General features: G+C 46.2%; 1 protein-coding gene across 2 annotated transcripts; it reads left to right on the forward strand.

The window, feature by feature from the left end:
• The first annotated feature begins 1,180 nt into the window (after positions 1–1,180).
• Positions 1,181–17,725, forward strand: LOC142295604 (galactose-3-O-sulfotransferase 2-like). 2 transcript variants are annotated; one of them, XR_012751500.1, is made up of 4 exons: positions 1,181–1,254; positions 9,506–9,908; positions 15,046–16,694; positions 16,781–17,725. XR_012751500.1 is itself a non-coding variant. In XM_075338704.1 (3 exons), the coding sequence occupies exons 1-3, from the start codon at positions 1,229–1,231 to the stop codon at positions 15,868–15,870; spliced, it is 1,254 nt and encodes a 417-aa protein (XP_075194819.1). In that variant the 5' UTR covers positions 1,181–1,228; the 3' UTR covers positions 15,871–17,724. The 2 variants fall into 2 exon arrangements, 1 of the variants encoding a protein (XP_075194819.1); XM_075338704.1 differs by having other exon boundaries at positions 15,046–17,724.
• Positions 17,726–18,915: the final 1,190 nt, after the last annotated feature.

Consider the following 18,915-nt stretch of genomic DNA (forward strand, 5'->3'; position numbering starts at 1 on the left):
AGTATCCAAGCAGAAGCCGCCATATAATGGCCGGTCACAACTAGTAAGCGGCATCCAAGCAGCAGGCGCCATATAATGGCCGGTCACAACTAGTAAGCGGCATCCAAGCAGCAGCCGCCATATAATGGCCGGTCACAACTAGTAAGCGGCGTCCAAGCAGCAGCCGCCATATAATGGCCGGTCACAACTAGTAAGCGGCATCCAAGCAGCAGCCGTCATATAATGGCCGGTCACAACTAGTAAGCGGCATCCAAGCAGCAGCCGCCATATAATGGCCGGTCACAACTAGTAAGCGGCGTCCAAGCAGCAGCCGCCATATAATGGCCGGTCACAACTAGTAAGCGGCGTCCAAGCAGCAGGCGCCATATAATGGCCGGTCACAACTAGTAAGCGGCGTCCAAGCAGCAGGCGCCATATAATGGACCGGTCACAACTAGTAAGCGGCGTCCAAGCAGCAGGCGCCATATAATGGACCGGTCACGACTAGTAAGCGGCATCCAAGCAGCAGGCGCCATATAATGGCCGGTCACAACTAGTAAGCGGCGTCCAAGCAGCAGGCGCCATATAATGGCCGGTCACAACTAGTAAGCGGCGTCCAAGCAGCAGGCGCCATATAATGGACTGGTCACAACTAGTAAGCGGCATCCAAGCAGCAGCCGCCATATAATGGCCGGTCACGACTTGTAAGCGGCATCCAAGCAGCAGCCGCCATATAATGGCCGGTCACGACTTGTAAGCGGCGTCCAAGCAGCAGGCGCCATATAATGGACCGGTCACAACTAGTAAGCGGCGTCCAAGCAGCAGGCGCCATATAATGGACCGGTCACTGTCAGCCGCTTCATGTCTGAGGAAACCTGACGCGCTTAAAAAAACTCCAAAGACTGAACATATGGACAGCAAGTCGTTTTACACTGCAGTGTATGAGTTCATTTCTTTAATATTTAGAGTTTGGGTTTTTTGGGCGGGTTATAGGGCGGATCTGTCTGGGGAAAAAAAAAAAAAAAGCTGTGTGCATATAACCGTAATCTGACTGATCAGAAGGGGGCGCCACCACTGACAGTGCCTAGGGCAGCAAAAACCCCAAATACGGCCCTGCAACCGCCCCCTATCAGGTCTACTACCTTCAGTGGATTTGTATTAACCTTTTTCTCTCTCCTGCAGGAAAAAAAAAAACAAACATCTGAAGCAATTATATATTGTTTTTATCGTCACTGGAATTATTTCCATCATGATTTTATTCCAGAATTTGATAAGGTGAGTAGCTGGATAAAATTGAATTTGGAAACGAGAATTTAATGATTCATATAGAGAAAATGTACATCTTCATATTGTTTCACAAATTGGTCGTTACAATTGATCCATTTTTTTCTATTGTTAGTATTATATAGTGTTATTAAATAATACAATTAAAGTTCAAGGGATTGTCTGTTAATAACAAATTATCACCTATTATTATTGATCGTGGAACCAGCACCAAGTAGCATAACGCAATTTTTTATCCCTAGTTGGTGCACTTCTATCAACGTTACAAAATGGACTGGCAGATCGGATGCCAAACAGCTGCTCAATTCATCCTCTACAGTATTTAGCTTATGGAAAAAGACAAGCACAGTGTCATGCTGTGACTATAGGGATTTTTCCAGGAATAAAGGAACCCCCAGCGAGTGCCACAACAAACAGGCAACATGATACAACAGTGGACTGTGGCCTATGGCGCTAGGGAGAAGAGAGTGGTGTCACCTCCTGCACTTACCTGAGGCTGATCATTGCACTCCCCAACATCCCTATAAGGGTTCTTTCGCCCCATCGCCATTCACGTGCCTAGGCCCTTGCTTGCTCTTCACTCACCCTGGCTAGTGAGGAGGCCGGCGAGAGCACTAGTCTCACCATTGAAATAATCCAACACAAGTCTAGGAAGATACAGTGCAGACCGAAAGTTTGGACACACCTTCTCATTCAAAGAGTTTTCTTTATTTTCATGACTCTGAAAATTGTAGATTCACATTGAAGTCACCAAAACTATGAATTAACACATGTGGAATGAAATACTTAACAAGAAGTGTGAAACAACTGAAAATATGTCTTATATTCTAGGTTCTTTAAAGTAGCCACCTTTTGCTTTGATTAGTGCTTTGCACACTCTTGGCAGTCTCTTGATGAGGTTCAAGAGGTAGTCACCGGAAATGGTCTTCCAATAATCTTGAAGGAGTTCCCAGAGATGCTTAGCACTTGTTTGCCCTTTTGCCTTCACTCTGCGGTCCAGCTCACCCCAAACCATCTCGATTGGGTTCAGGTCTGCTGACTGTGGAGGCCAGGTCATCTGGCGTAGCACCCCATCACTCTCCTTCTTAGTCAAATAGCCCTTACACAGCCTGGAGGTGTGTTTAGGGTCATTGCCCTGTTGAAAAATAAATGATGGTCCAACTAAACGCAAACCGGATGGAATAGCATGCCGCTGCAAGATGCTGTGGTAGCCATGCTGGTTCAGTATGCCTTCAATTTTGAATAAATCCCCAACAGTGTCACCAGAAAAGCACCCCCACACCATCACACCTCCTCCTCCATGCTTCACGGTGGGAACCAGGCATGTAGAGTCCATCCGTTCACCTTTACTGTGTCCCGCAAAGACACAGTGGTTGGATCCAAAGATCTCAAATTTGGACTCATCAGACCAAAGCACAGATTTCCACTAGTCTAATGTCCATTCCTTGTGTTCTTTAGCCCAAACAAGTCTCTTCTGGTTGTTGCCTATCCTTAGGAGTGGTTCCCTAGCAGCTATTTTCCCATGAAGAAGGCCTGCTGCACAAAGTTTCCTCTTAACAGTTGTTCTAGAGATGTGTCTGCTGCTAGAACTCTGTGTGGCATTGACCTGGTCTCTAATCTGAGCTACTGTTAATCTGCGATTTCTGAGGCTGGTGACTCGGATAAACTTATCCTCCGCAGCAGAGGTGACTATTGGTTTTCCTTTCCTGTGGCTGTCCTCATGTGAGCCAGTTTCTATGTAGTGTTTGATGGTTTTTGCCAGTGCACTTGGGGACACTTTCAAAGTTTTCCCAATTCTTCGGACTGACTGACCTTCATTTCCTAAAGTAATGATGGCCACTCGTTTTTCTTTACTTAGCTGCATTTTTCTTGCCATAATACAAATTCTAACAGTCTATTCAGTAGGACTATCAGCTGTGTATCCACCAGACTTCTGCACAACACAACTGATGGTCCCAACCCCATTTATAAGGCAAGAAATACCACTTATTAAACCTGACAGGGCACACCTGTGAAGTGAAGACCATTTCCGGTGACTACCTCTTGAAGCTCATCAACAGAATGCCAAGAGTGTGCAAAGCAGTAATCAAAGCAAGAGGTGGCTACTTTGAAGAACCTAGACTGTAAGACATATTTTAATTTGTTTCACACTTTTTTGTTAAGTATTTCATTCCACATGTGTTAATTCATAGTTTTGATGCCTTCAATGTGAATCTGCAATTTTCAAAGTCTTGAAAATAAAGAAAACTCTTTGAACTCTTTTACGTAAAACAAAAGCAAACAAAGAAGTGCACATTTGCAGTCTATCAATGTCACATTTTTTCTATGTACGGCACAATTTTTTGGTAGAGTTTGAAACCACTGCCCTAGTCTATCCTAGATCATTGCTAATGTGAAAAACAATAGGCATGATAATATAATAAAGGTCTTGTCTCCTTTTTGTACATCTCAATAAATTAGAATATCATCAAAAAATTAAAGGGAAGGTATCGTTAAAAAAAAAAAAAATTCAATAAATGAAAAAATGTAAAGTAATAATGTTTTAATGTTTTGTTTAAATATTATTTGTTTTTAATTGAGCAAAATATAAAAAAAAATAAAAAGTTTGATATTTTCCACTGTTAAACACTAGGGGGAGCAGCTTCTGAAATCCTACGGAAATCCCACTGTAGAAAAAGCTCACTTTGCAGCTGCAGTAAAGTGGGCGGAGTCTGCTCTCCTGTGTGTGATGGCAGCGCTTCCCCCTCCTAATTTGAGTGTTTACAACAGATAAGAGAGAATCACATGTAGGGACACAGAGTCATTTTGTTGGTGACCAGAGATGTCTAAAGTGTCACCAAGGACAGCAGGAGTATCACACAGGATAGGATTAGATACACAGCTCAGCAAACAGTATCACACAGGAGAGGATAAGATACACAGCTCAGCAGACAGTATCGCACAGGAGAGGATTAGATACACGGCCCTGCAGACAGTATAACACAGGATAGGATTAGATACATGGCTCAGCAGACAGTATCACACAGGATAGGATTAGATACACAGCTCAGCAGACAGTATCACACAGGATAGGATTAGATACACAGCTGTTCAGACAGTATCACACAGGATAGGGTTAGATACACAGCTCAGCAGACAGTATCACACAGGAGGATTAGATACACAGTCCTGCAGACAGTATCACAGGAGAATAGGATTAGATACACGGCTCAGCAGACAGTATCACACAGGATAGGATTAGATACACGGCTCAGCAGACAGTATCACACAGGAGGATTAGATACACAGCCCTGCAGACAGTATCACACAGGATAGGATTAGATACATGGCTCAGCAAACAGTATCACACAGGAGGATTAGATACACGGCTCAGCAGACAGTATCACACAGGATAGGATTAGATACACGGTTCAGCAGACAGTATCATATAGGATAGGATTAGATACATGGCTCAGCAGACAGTATCCCACAGGATAGGATTACATACACGGCTCAGCAGACAGTATCACACAGGATAGGATTAGATACACGGCTCAGCTAAGACGGTAGCAGAGACGGTAGCAGCGGCGGTACTCATATGCAGTGGCACACAAACACACACACAGCGGCGGGCAGAGCGGGGGCTGGGTAAAGCGGAGGGAGGGTTCTCATTAGAGACGGGAACGGCGGGGGGGGAGGAGCGGCGGTGGTAGCAGTAGTGAGGGCTGGGTAGAGCGGAGGGAGGGGGTGTCATCGGAGACAGTAACGGCAGGGGGGAAGGGGCGGCAGCAGTAGCGGGGGCAGAGCGAGGGCTGGGGAGAGCGGAGGGAGGAGGTGTCATCGGAGACGGTAACGGGGGGAGGGGAGGCAGCCCGTACTCACACATCCCGGCGGTTGACAGGGGTATAGTGAAGCAAACAGCATACACTGTGAGCGCCAAAATGATGGCGCTGATCTCCTCCCCCTGCTGTGATCTGGACAGCCCAGGGGGAACGTCCAGGTCACAGCAGACGCCCACTGTAACGTTACTAATGGAGTCGGATCCCGACCACTGTTCTCTATGCACAGGGGCTGCCATAAAGGAGTGAGTAACTGTCGTTACACACACAGCAAATCCATGGCAGCCCCCAGTGCCTCCAGTAAAATTAGAATTAAATAAAAACTAAATAAGCAGCGATTTTCATTTTGTATTAAAAATACTTGATTTCATAATCACTATTTTTAATACCAAAATAAAAAAATGCGATATCTTACCTTTAATTTATTTCAGTAATTCAATATGTGACGCCCTGGACCCCAGGGGCCACAGGTAACAGCACCTACCACACACACACACACACCCCCATCCCTTGTGAGGACACACCCGTCACCCGAAAGGGAGACCTGATGCCTCCCTCAGGGCCATTAGGGCACACCAGGTGGGTGGAGTCAGGCGGAAAGACACGCCCACCGAGGAGACTACTGTCCTGAGGCAGGAAATACAAACAGATTAAGTTGTACAGTGACAGTGACAGGAGGTGTGGAGGAGCAGAGCTGTCAGGGACCCGGGTTGGAGCCTGGGATCCCCGAAACGTCAGGCAGGCAGTCGGTGGTGACCGCCTGCAGGAGTACCGGTACAGCAACCGGCGGAACCGTAGGGACCCGGCCAGGGTTGGAGCCCGCCGGCCCTGAACCGGGGAGTCAACCGTTTACCGGAGCACCAGAAACCGTGTACTCAGACCCCGTCCAAGCTTAGAAGCCACTGAGTGTAGGCAAATTAACTGATTGCAGTCTGGACCTCACGGGTTCATCCTCACCCAAAGTCCCGAAAGAAGGCAAAAGCCCACCGATACCAGGTGAGAGCCACTGCCAAGGGCCAAACATCCAACGGGCCAGCGCCTGCGGGCAAACGAGGGCTCCTCCAGCAGCTAAACGCCGGGGAGCGGGCTACCACTGCCCAGGCAGGGGAGCCGAAAACCACAACAAGAGGTGCAAGGGAAAGGGGCCACCATCAGCCTCACAAGGGACGCATATAACTGAATAGGATAACTGAAGTGAGCACTAATATATATATTATGAGTGCAAGCCAAAAATTACATAAGGCTGAACATCAAACTTAGATAATAGTATAATGCCTCAAGCATATGGACAAAATATTGGAATATACAATGAAAAATGCTACTTGCTAATTTGAACATGTGAATAATGAATTGCATACCTGCCTGCCATGTGCAGCCTTATCCGTATATGGTATGTAATTTTTGGCTTGCACTCATAATATATATATTAGTGCTCACTTCAGTTATCCTATTCAGTTATATGTAGTTTTTTTCTGAATGTGAACACAGCTCCGCCCCTTTCGGCCATGTTTTTTCCATCTCCTATATAAGAAAGTCCTTAGTTACCCCTCTCCACCCACAGCAGTTTTTAATTGCAATGAGATGACACACAGTTAGGGTCACAGAGCTAGGGACCCCAATATAGAGATATGCCTTGACGAGGCCTTGGGGCTCAGTTACATTGATCAATGCGATTGCTAAATATCTCCTTTTTCCTAATATTCATGGCAGGTATGCAATTCATTATTCACATGTTCAAATTCACAAGGGACGCAAGCAGCCGGCTGCGGGACCCGACCATACCCGAACTTTGGTTTACCAGTGACTCTGAGTGTGAATTAATAGTGAGTACACCAGTGCCATCCGGGCACAACACCGCACCGCAGTACGGCACCCTGCACCCCGTCAACATCATTGCCCGTCCCACCGGGCCCCGGGACACACCGCCCCTACCCACGGAGGGGCTGACATCCAGGCTGCGCCTTCAACACCGATCCCGGGAGCCTTCACTCCAGCCGCAGCGGTGGTGCATCCCTTCACCACGACCCGTGGGTGGCGTCACGACCCGTACGACGACAACACGGCCCCTGGCTGCGAACCTCATGCCACACCACCACCCCACTGCCTCCCCTTAACAGAGCTACGTGGCCCCCGATCTGGAGGCGCTTGTGCCACCGACAACCCGAGCCCGGACCTCGAGCGGCTCGGCCCGAGCAGCAGAGCGGCCGAGCCCCTCTCAGGGCGGTACAAATACAAAAAGGGAAACACATATATCATATAGTCATTACACAGAGGGATCTATTACTATATATTATACAGTCATTACAAACAGAGTGATCTTTTTCATGTGTTTATTTCTGTTAATGTTGATGATTATGGCTTACAGGCAATGAAAACCCAAATGTCATTATCTCAGAAAATTAGAATATTATATAAGACCAACTGGAAAATTATTTTAAACTCAGAAATGTTGGCGCCTACTGAAAAGTCTGTACAGTAAATGCCTCAATACTTGGTCGGGGCTCCTTTTCCATGAATTTCTGCATCAATGCAGCGTGGCATGGAGGCGATCAGCCTGTGGCACTGCTGAGGTATTATGGAAGCCCAGGTTGCTTTGATAGCAGCTCGTCTGCATTGTTGGGTCTGGTGTCCCTCATCTTCCTCTTGACAGTACCCCATAGATTCTCTATGGGGTTTAGGTCAGGCGAGTTTGCTGGACAATCAAGCACAGTGATACTGTGGCTATTAAACCAGGAATTGGTACTTTTGGCAGTATGGACAGATGCCAAGTCCTGCTGGAAAGTGAAATTTCCATCTCCAAAAAGCTTGTCGGCAGAGGAAAGCATGAAGTGCTCTAAAATTTCCTGGTAGACGGCTGTGCTGACTTATGTATTGATAAAACACAGTGGACCTACACCAGTGGATGACATGGCTCCCCAAACCATCACTGATTGTGAAAACTTCACACTAGACCTCAAGCAGCTTGGTTTGTGGCCTCTTCACTCTTCCTCCAGACTCTGGGACCTTGATTTCCAAATGAAATGCAAGATTTACTTTCATCTGAAAACAACACTTTGGACCACTGAGCAACAGTCCAGTTATTTTTCTCCTTGGCCCAGGTAAGATGCTTCTGGCTTTGTCTATTGGTCATGAGTGGCTTGACACAAGGAAAGCGACAGTTGTAGCCCATGTTTTGGATACGTCTATGTATGGTGGCTCGCACTGACTACAGCAGCAGTCCACTCCTTGTGAATCTCCCCCAAATTTTGAATGGCCTTTTCTTAACAATCCTATCAAGGCTGCAGTTATCCTGGTTGCTTGTGCACCTTTTTCTACCACACTGTTTCCTTCCACTCAACTTTCCATTAATATGTTTGGATACAGCACTCTGTGAATAACCAACTTCTTTAGCAATGACCTTTTGTGGCTCACCCTCCTTGAGGAATGTGTCAATGACTGCCTTCTGGACATCTGTCAAGTCAGCAGTTTTCCTCATGATTGTGTAGCCTACTGAACCAGACTAAAGCTGGGTTTACACACGGCAACATCTCAAACGACATCGCTGTAACGTCACCGGTTTTGCGACGCAATAGCGATGTTGTTTGCGATGTTGCAGTGTGTGAATCCTATCAGCGACCCGGCCCCTGCTGTGAAGTTGTAATCGTTACAAATCGTTCAGGACCATTCCTAGGTCCTTTGTTTCCCGCTGTGCAGCATGAAGTTTCAGTGTGTGAAGACTTTGCAGCGACTTTGTTAGCAACTTCCCTTTCAAAAGGCTGCTTATCAACGTCCCCAACAACCAGCTAGGTCGCTCTGCAGGTCCGGATCGCTGTTGCGTTGTTGGCCAGGTTTGCCTGTTTGACAGCTCACCAGCGACTTAGCAGAGACTTAGGGAGGTCGCTGTTACGTCACAAAACCGGTGACGTTACAGCGATGTCCTTTGCGATGTTGCAGTGTGTAAACCCAGCTTAAGGGACCATTTTTAAACACTTAGGAAGCTTTTGCAGGTGTTTTGTGGAAATTATTCTAATTTTCTGAGATAATGACTTTTGTGTTTTTATTGGCTGTCAGCCATAATCATTACCATTAACAGAAATAAAAATTTGAAATATATCACTCTGTGTGTAATGACTATAAATAATATATGTTTTTCCCTTTTTGTATTGAATTACTCAAATTAACTTTTTGAGGATATTCTAATTTATTGAGCTGCACCTGTATATAATAATAAAAAGAACATTGATTTGAATAGGACCATTCATTCCTACAGTCTATTGGAGCTTCTCAGACACTTTAGGTAAGAGCGACATATAATGTATATTATTTACAGTTACTATTTTACCTTTATTAAACCAAAATACCTCAAAACTGGGCACTGTGCACAGACATGTAGTGTTTCTGACGCTTAATAAAAAAAAATTACCAAATATCAATTTTTATTGCAGGTACCCTGAGAACTCTGTCCTGCCATCCTTGGCATATATAGACATTGATCCTGTTGATGGGAAGAACGTCAGTGTAACACAGAAACTTGTGATGCGGTCGCCTGGACAAGTGTCAGGAGGTGAAACAAGACCATCAAACATGGAAAAACGAGAGGAGAGATCTTGCCAGCCTCACACTCATATATTCTTCCTGAAAACCCATAAAACAGCCAGCAGCACCATCATGAATATACTTTTCCGATTTGGTGAATCACACAATCTAACGTTTGCTCTGCCAGCTTATAACCAAACCCAGTTCTATTATCCTCACAATTTCATGGCTAACTTTGTTGAAGGCTACATCATGAAAACCCAGCGTAATTATGATATAATGTGCCATCACATGCACTTCCATCTCTCAGAGGTATGCTCACTCCAAATCTATGGTGACAAATAAACTGAGCTTCAGATATAGTATGTTTTACTAACCACTGGAAACTATTAATGTACATTTTACGACGGACTGGTGAATCCCCCAGTGGGCCCTTTTACAGGAGAGGGCCTCCTACCTCCCTATACAACCATTTGTTGGCTTGATACACTTGATTCACCACAAACGGACAAGGGAAGTGTCTCATCGTTAATGGGAACATTATGACATCATGAAAATATAGTACATGTGCAGGCAGCATGTTATGGTGCAGGGGGAGCTGAGTTGATTGATATATAAAATGAGAAAACGTATGGCACTTCTTAGACATATGTGAACAGGTGCATACTAAACATGAAATATAGTCTAACAAATATACAGCTGCACCCTGAGTATGCAAATACTGAATTTAGAAATTTGGACTACCATTACTGCTAAGGAAATACATTTAAAAATTGAGACACTTAGCGCATAAAAAAGGCCAGTTTTATGTGAGCTAAGCAGCCAGCATTAAGTCATATCTCTTATGCTGAGTCCCAATCTAATGCCTCTACCCGGGCTGAAAAGCCTACAATTTTATGGGTGGGCTGCTAATAAAAAATTAAAATTGCCTTAAGCTGCTGTTAAAGAGTGCTCTGCCAGAAGGCTTGACTGAGCATGGTTTCCTAGCCGCCCATGAAATTGTAGGCTTATTAGCCTGGTAGAGGCATTAGGTTGAGACCCAGCCTAAGAGATACGCCTTTGTAATGGCTGCTGGGCTTATGACTCTCCCACCCCATGGCTATGGGTGTCGGGCCGGACTTGTCCGGGAGTAGTCAGTGGTGGCGGGGCCCGACTCCGTGACCCTGGCGGGGTAAACTAATATGGCAGTTGTGGTGGTGGTGATATTAATTAAAGTTTGTGGGAATATTCGTGACGCCACCTGTGGACTGCGGCTATGGAGCTGCCGCTGCTGGATAGGGCCTCTGGGGCTGATGGATTAGCAGCTGGGATGGTTCTGCTCTCCACAGGTGGAGCAGTGCCCCGGGGCAGCCGTTGGTGCCTATTAAAGTCTATAGTGCAGTGCAGACTAAATAATGGAGTAATGAATGATGAATAATGCACCAGGGGGTGCAGTTTCAAGATATTTACTCACACTTCCAGGGCTGCAGCACACTGGTGCCTTTGGACTGCTGGGACCCACTGTCAGGGACCTCCGCCGATCCCGGGTAGATCTGGGAATAAAAGCCGGTGCACCCCTCTGTTGTGTCTCTTCCCTCAGCTGTCTTCAAAGCCTTGACTTTTCTGGATAAACCTGTCTTGGCCTCCACTATAGGTTCTGGACAAGAAGGCTTGCCTGGATGGTACTCTGCCCTCTTCCCAGGGGTTCTACAGTGAGATGTGGCCCTGGGCGCTTGCAACCACCCTGGGCCTCGGTGTTCACCTTTGGAAATGACTTCTCTTCCTACAGTTTCTAGGGACCGTTCCCTGTGTGCAGCCTGATCCCTCCACCCGATGGTCAGTGGAACAGGCCACAAGCTGGAAAGCCTTGCAGTGGCCCTGGAATCCTTTCTGTAGTTCTCTGCTGTGGTGTCACCTGGGCCTAGCTGGGCCCCAGGATCTCCACCAGGAAGCGTCACTTTCTCTTGCTGTTTCACTCCTCACTCCTCTCTCAGACTATCTGCCTCCTCTGCCTCCCGCAGACTTCTCACTCACTTCAACTCCAAATCTATCTCAACTTAACCTTCCTGTCACTGCTCTACTCTCTGTTGGCTCCTCCCACCTCCCTAGTTGCTAGACCCCACCCTATGGGAGAAGGGATGGGTCTTACGGCCCCCCCAGCATGCAGCATGGGGGGTAGCTGCCACTATCCCCGGTCCCTGTGTGTGCCTAACAATGGGTGTAGTGTAAATTTACCTGTGGACCGGCGTTTACTCCTTTCCTTACCCAGAATGGGACATCACACCTCTGGCTGAGGTGCAATGTCTCTGTGGCGACGGAAGCCTCAGGGGCGCCACACTTACATAAAACTGGCCTTTTTTATGTGCTGTGTCTCAATTATTAAATGTATTTCCTTAGTGCATGTTCAAGTTCCTATATTCAGTGTTTGCGTATCTCAGCATTTCACATTGCTGCATTATATTTGGTAAATTGACATATAGTTTTGGGAGAAATCATTCAGCATAACTTGTGTATTAATCATTTAAAGGGGTTGTCAACTATTCGGACAACCTTTTCTCAACCCCTATGTTTCCCCTCAGGAAATAATAATACTTATACTCACCTCCGATGCAATAAGAGTGCACACAGAGATAGATGTCAATCACTAATAGGATAAGCCATTATACCGAAAATCCAAAAGATTATTGATTAAAATAGGTTAATATAAATGTTTTATCACAAAACTATACATTCATCTGTTCAGCTCTTTTTGCTCTATAACATGATGCCTGCAGGTTGAACTGTATTTTCTTGGCTACAGGTTTCGTTTAACCTATTCATGACTACAATATGTGGTGGAAGGGGAAGTATGGAAAGAGCTCAGAGCCGAGCCTACATCCTACTAAGCAGATGTAAGCTGTGTTCTGCATTACATATCCAAATATCATTATTTTATTAAATTTTTTTATTTCGTTGGGTAACTACAGTGACCGGATTGTTTTCTGATTGCTGCAGTTTGACCATTTAAATGCCACCGCATGTCTTTGGGGACCACCATAATAGTCGGAGGCCAATTGAAGGTCAATTTAGCCTTTCTCTGAGGTCCAGTCTGTGGTAGGACTTAGAAGAACGTTATTTTAGCTATATACTGCAACACAATTGTGTTACAGTACATAGTCTAAAAATAAAATGAATGGCAGAATTGCTGTGTGCCTCCCCCATGGAAGCAGCCGAGTTGCTCAAATCTGGGTTCGCTGTGGCTCGAGAGTCTCTGGATCCGGGGGTCGTGCGGCCACTGAAATGAAAGGGGGCTATTTACAGGGGAGTTAATATGTAGTTCGTGACGCCACCCGTGGTGTACAGTAATTTGTGGACTACCGCCGCTGCTGCTGGGAGTACCCAGGGTGATGAAGTGGGGCAGCAAGGTGTCGTAGCCCTCCACGGGTAAAGGGGATGCCCCGGGACTCGGTGAGGGGTGCCGTGAGGTGCAGGGGTCACTCTCGTACTCACTTAGTTCATAAGCAGACACTGATAACTGGGTAAACCAAATCTCTGGGTACCGCTGTCGCTGAGGGGAGCTCGTCCGCATCCCGTCCCCAATGGTGTTGCCTGTTGATCCGTGACCTGCCTCCTGGCACTTAGTTTGACTTCAACTTGGTGGCCCGATAGCATGGAACTTGCTGGGCTCTGCTCCCTACTATGGCTAAGCATGGGTGCTTGCTCTCAGGGTTCACGCTTGGGATTTTCTGGACCATTTTGGATTGGAAAATCCTATCCCCCTCGCTGCGCTAATGCCCAGATTCTGGAGTGGGTGGGGACAGACCATAAAAGCTCCGTTCTCCTCAGGTGAATTATCGGGTTGCCTGAAGCTACTGCCTGACCTAGGGTCAGTGTACCAAGTCGTGCCTTCGGTCCCGGACAGGTGACAGTGCTAGGCTGCCGGCTGTCCTCCTTGACAGGTCCAGACACCTCGCCACAATCCCTTGCGACCGGGGGTCCAACTCCTCTAGGCCCAGACCACCGTCTGCAACCTAGACCGTTCCTTCAGGAGCCACCGCTCCCAACTTCCTGTGAGCTCCTCACAGCTCGAGGGTCACTTACTAACTAACTACTCACTACATTCCTCACCTCCCCTTCCTGACCCCCCAGGTGGGCGACTCTATTCCACTCAAGCCATCCACTGGTGTGTCTGGTGGGTGTGGTGCAGGGTGTATCTAGGATTTGATTTGCTGTTGGAGGCAACACCATTTAGATGGGGACCTAGAACCAAGAGGGAGGTGGAATACCGCACGGGAGGGAAGCTTGTGCAGTACCCTGTGGCGACCTGATAGTCCAGGGGCGTCACAGCTGTTTTTTGCTTTTCCTAGTTTCTTTGATGCAGAATTTGAAGGTGCTCTGTCCTTATAAAGCTTCAACACTGCAGACAATAATTAAAAAGTCTGTATGATATTGGAAAGTCAAAATACAATGCCCCTTCTCAGATATCCCTCAGTGCTTTCTAGCTATTGCCTGGTGGACTTCACAGACTTCCTTCTGTGCCCATTCCTGCTGTTATCCATCTCTAGGAATGCTAAGAGCTACTTGCTCCCTTTCAGATAATGGTCCCTACTTTCTAAAATCCATGAGGAACCCATGATGGGGCAGAACTTTTTCAGGGTTACCAAAATGCTAACCAGAATATAGGGGCAGGAGAGGGGGAGCAGGAAATCTGTGAAGTGCACAATTGAGAACATTGAGATATGTTGGAGAAGGGGTTGCTTTTTTGGCTCCTTCTTCCTGTAACATACACCACTTTGGTTATGATGCATTATGGGCCTTTTTACTTACGTTCAGTGGACCCGTAGGAGCTTCCGTTCGAACCCCCCTCCCCTGCAAAACGGGTTTGGGACACATGAGCCAACGGGGCCCTTGACTATAAATGGAGCAGATGGAGTCAGTGTGTACTCTGTCTTGCACCATTTTCGGGCACACACTTTCCGCAGGCAGGCCACCAAGATGTAGTAGACTACGTCTGGGTGTCCACCTGCAGAAAGAGTACATGGCCGAAAATGGTGCAAGAAAAAGCGCACATTGACTCCGTCTGTTCCATTATAGTCAATTGTACCATCGGCACATGCGTCTGAAACCTGTTTCGTGGGGGGAGTTCAGACGGAAGTTCCGATGGAACCACTGAATTTAAGTAAAAATGCAATGTGAAAGCAGCCAAAAACTTGCACTTCAGGTGTATCTAGTGCCTACAAACATTGGAACGAAGGCACAAGACACAGTTGTGAGAAGAAAAACTGCACTACCACTTATAAAACTCCACTGTGTTTTACGAGGTATTCCAACTTGGGCCTTATGCCCGTTCCTTCCTAGTCTTATCAACAAATGGTGGTTTAGGAAGCATTTACATGGGGAACATACGAGCCCATATGGGTACACCACGAATAATTTTGTAAATTATTATGAATTTGATCTCTACTGATCTCTATTTTACAATTTATTACAGGTGGAAAAGGTGATGCCCAAGGATACTTTTTATTTCACCATAATGAGAAATCCTGTGTCTCTCATGGAGTCCTCATTTTCGTATTACAAGGCTTTAAATATTTTTGCTAATGCTCCCAGCTTAGAAGAATACTTGAATAATCCTTACAAATATTATAACAAAAAAAGTATAAACCACGGTTATGGCAAAAACTTAATGGCCTTTGATCTTGGCATTGACGACTATCTTGAAACTCCTAAACAATTTAATCTGGCCCAAAAAACTATAGAAATCATGTTCAACTTGGTGCTGATCACGGAGTACTTTGACGAATCTTTGATTCTTTTGAAGAATGACCTTTGTTGGAGCTTTGATGATGTCTTGTCTTTTCCTCTAAATAGCAGAAATGACACCAACCGAAAAGTCCTTTCTGGGAAGACCCAAGATGAAATTAAAACTTGGAACCAGCTTGACTGGCAGCTGTATGTTTACTTCAACAAGTCTTTTTGGGAAAAGGTAGAGAAATTTGGGCAACACAGGATGCGGGGTGAGGTGCAGGAACTTAGGAGGAGGAGAGCAGCACAATCTGAGATCTGTCTACAAGATGAAGCAAACCCAGAAAAAATAAAAGATGACTTCCTAAAACCATTTCAGAGTGGATTACATAAAATCCTTGGTTACAATCTAAAGCCAGGACTACAAAAGGATGAGAAACGCTTATGTCGCCAGCTGGTCACCCCAGAAATTCAGTATACACAACTATTGTTTAAGACACAAGATAAGCAAAGGACAATTAAAGCCAAATCTATGTTCTTACAGAGATTCCATCAACGTTTCAGAAAATAAGACGGTCTGTACACAAGAGCAAATATTACAAAGATTCTGAAACTTGAGACATGTTGAACCCATTGACAGTAAGAATTTTTTAAGACTGTACTAGAAAGGAATGTTCAGGTCAAAGCATTTATAACTCGCCCACTTTGTTGATAAATGCCACACCAATAAGTTTTTGACAGCAGAGACTCTCACCGGTCTCCCATTCCCCTTGGGAGCAGACCGCTGTTACGAAAAGCTGGAATGGAGTGGTGGCAGGGGCGTACATAGAACTCATGGGGCCCCATAGCAAAAGTCTCCCCCCCCCCCCAAAAAAAAAACACAAAACAGAGTTCAATAATCAACAGGAGTTCTTATATCCAGGCACGCATGTATTATTTAGAGGCCAAACATTATCCAAGAGAGAAATTATCCTGAAATAGAAGTTCCTTAATACATAGTGCCATTTGACATCATACATTAAGCCATAATACATTGTGTGTGGCATAATACATTTTGCCATGTGCCATTATTTATTATGCAATAATGCATTGTGTCATAATAGATAGTGTCATGTGCCATTATACATCAAGCCATAGTACATCATGCCATAATACACTGCCATACAATACACAGTGTCATGTGCGATAATACATTGAGCTATGTGCCATATTACATTTTGCCATGTGCCATAATACACCATGCCATAAAACATTGTGCCATAACAGATCGTGCCATGTGCCATACACATCAAGCCATAATACATTGTGCATCTTTCCATGCCCCCCCAGACAAAGTAGATAGCTGGCAATCCATTATTATTATTACTATGATTTATAAAGGTAACCTGATAACCAGTGGCATAACTAGTCTGATGGGTCTGCCTCCTTCCTCACTCGAATGTTGATCAGATATACATCTGACCAACATTCGAGGGAGGAAGGAGGCAGTCCCAAAAATGCCATTGTAGCTTTCTGAATCCTGTAAAGACACACGAGTTGCCCCCCCATTCATTATGTAGTAATGTGTCCCATACTGGGCCAGTTCCTGGTAAATATGTCTCCCATCCAGATATATATGTCCCCCTTTCTGGTAGATTTGTCCACATCATGGGCCCATCCTAGTATATGTCCCTATCCTGATAAACACATCTATATTGAAATATATCCCCATCATGGCCCCATCCTGGTATATTTCCTCATCATGTTGCTGTGCTGCAATGCATTTCAGTTGGATACACACCCTCGGACACACATCCAGCTGAAGTAGGCGCTGGAGCTCACGGACCTCATAGCAGTCACGTGGCCTGCCACCATTGGCCATATGCCACTGAGCGGTAGTCAATCAGGCACTATTTTAATACATTCAAACTCTGTAAAAGTTATGGAAATAGCTAGGCTCAGCGATTGAGAAAATGATCTAAAACCAGTGGCTAGCTGGCAAATTTTGTACTGGAGTGCAAGCAGACATCAGTGGCCCATGAGCAGGGGCTCATCCTTATTGTATTCATCTCTAAATGCTTCATAAATGGAATAGAGGTTAAAAGACTTTAAATAGATAATGCTGGAGCAATGATGGGATAGTTATGGTCTAACGCTGACTAGATTCTCAGGTATTGTTACAGTGTAAACATAGCGCTCTATGACGATTCAGCAATCTGCAGTGACAGGGTGACTACAAAAATTTGTCTTGAGCTCTAAAAACAGTATTGGGAAAAAAAAGTATGTGGCTTGGAAACTGCATGTTGTCCTCATAGAATTCAATTCTATATAGCCACCGCCATTGTAAATAAAACAGTCCACCTAAAGAAGCCGCACTTTCTTTTCTCTAACCCTGTGTAAAAAAGTTCTTCTTTTTTCTCCTTACTGTACACTCTGCACCCCATCTTGTCAGGGAAAAAAAACAGAAATGTAGAAATTTTTGCAAATGTGTGACGCCCTGGCGCCACCAGGTGGTCACAGAGACTCACTGCACCCCACATAACACCATCCTACACTGGGTTCCATCAGCCACAAAATCCTAGCCACCCCCATCAGGGTAAGAAGGACACACCAGTGGGCAGGACCAGGCGGATTGGGAGCGCCCACCTAGGGGTCTTGAGGATCTGGGGGAGGGAACGAGTTGAGTTAGTTGAGTTGAGTGGAGTTGAGAAGTGGAAAGTGGAAAGAAGGAGAGGAGTAGTCTGTGACAGGCTGTGGCAGAGTGTCAAGTCTGTGCCTAGTGCAGGTAGCCAGGGCAGTGGCCCTGGTCTACTGGCTAGGTGGCAAGCAGTGGACCGTGTCCAAAGGCGACGGGAGTCCGGTCGTGGGAGATCCCACAGTGGATAGGGACATGGTTGGAACCCGCCGGTACAGACAACGAAGATCCGGTCCGGAAACCGTGTACAGGTGGGGTACCTGGACCCTAGTTAGAAGACGGTTGCAAGGCCCTTCTCTAATTCACCAGGCCGGGAGCAGAGTTCCAGACACTATTCCAGAAGTGTAGCCCAGATAGAGCGAAATGACAGCCCACTGCGGGGGATAGGGTATCCGCAAAGACCCACTGAAATTCCAAGGGTCAGTTTTCGCGGGTAAGTCTCCCAACCAGAACACACCAGGAGCGGACTTCCCTGTTCCATATGGAGTTGTGCAGAAGTGAGGAAAATTACAGAGTGCCGGAGGAAGGGATATCGGTACACCAGCCGGGTGTGGGACCCGAGTACACACGGACGTGGCAGCCGGCCACTGACACCTTGGTTTACCAACAGACTTGTGTGCAATTATTCAGCAGTGAGTACACTAACATCCTCCGGTCCGGCCCGGCGCACCACCACCAACCACCATCACCTCCCGTGTTCTGGACACTGAGCTCCAGGGCATCCACCTCTACCCACGGAGGGATTAACACCCAGCTGCAGCTCCATCACCCCCGGGTGCTCCGCAATAGCAGTGGTGGTACTCTACCTTACCACAACACCGTGGGTGGCGTTACAAAGTATTTACAGCATTCCCCGTACATATACGTCCCTTTTTATTTGAGTGTCCGCGCGACCCCCGGGTCCGGAAACCCCTCGAGCCACTGCGGATCCGGATCCAAGTC

This window comes from Anomaloglossus baeobatrachus, chromosome 3, assembly GCF_048569485.1.
Source record: "Anomaloglossus baeobatrachus isolate aAnoBae1 chromosome 3, aAnoBae1.hap1, whole genome shotgun sequence".
In the NCBI taxonomy this organism is placed as follows: Eukaryota; Metazoa; Chordata; class Amphibia; order Anura; family Aromobatidae; genus Anomaloglossus; species Anomaloglossus baeobatrachus.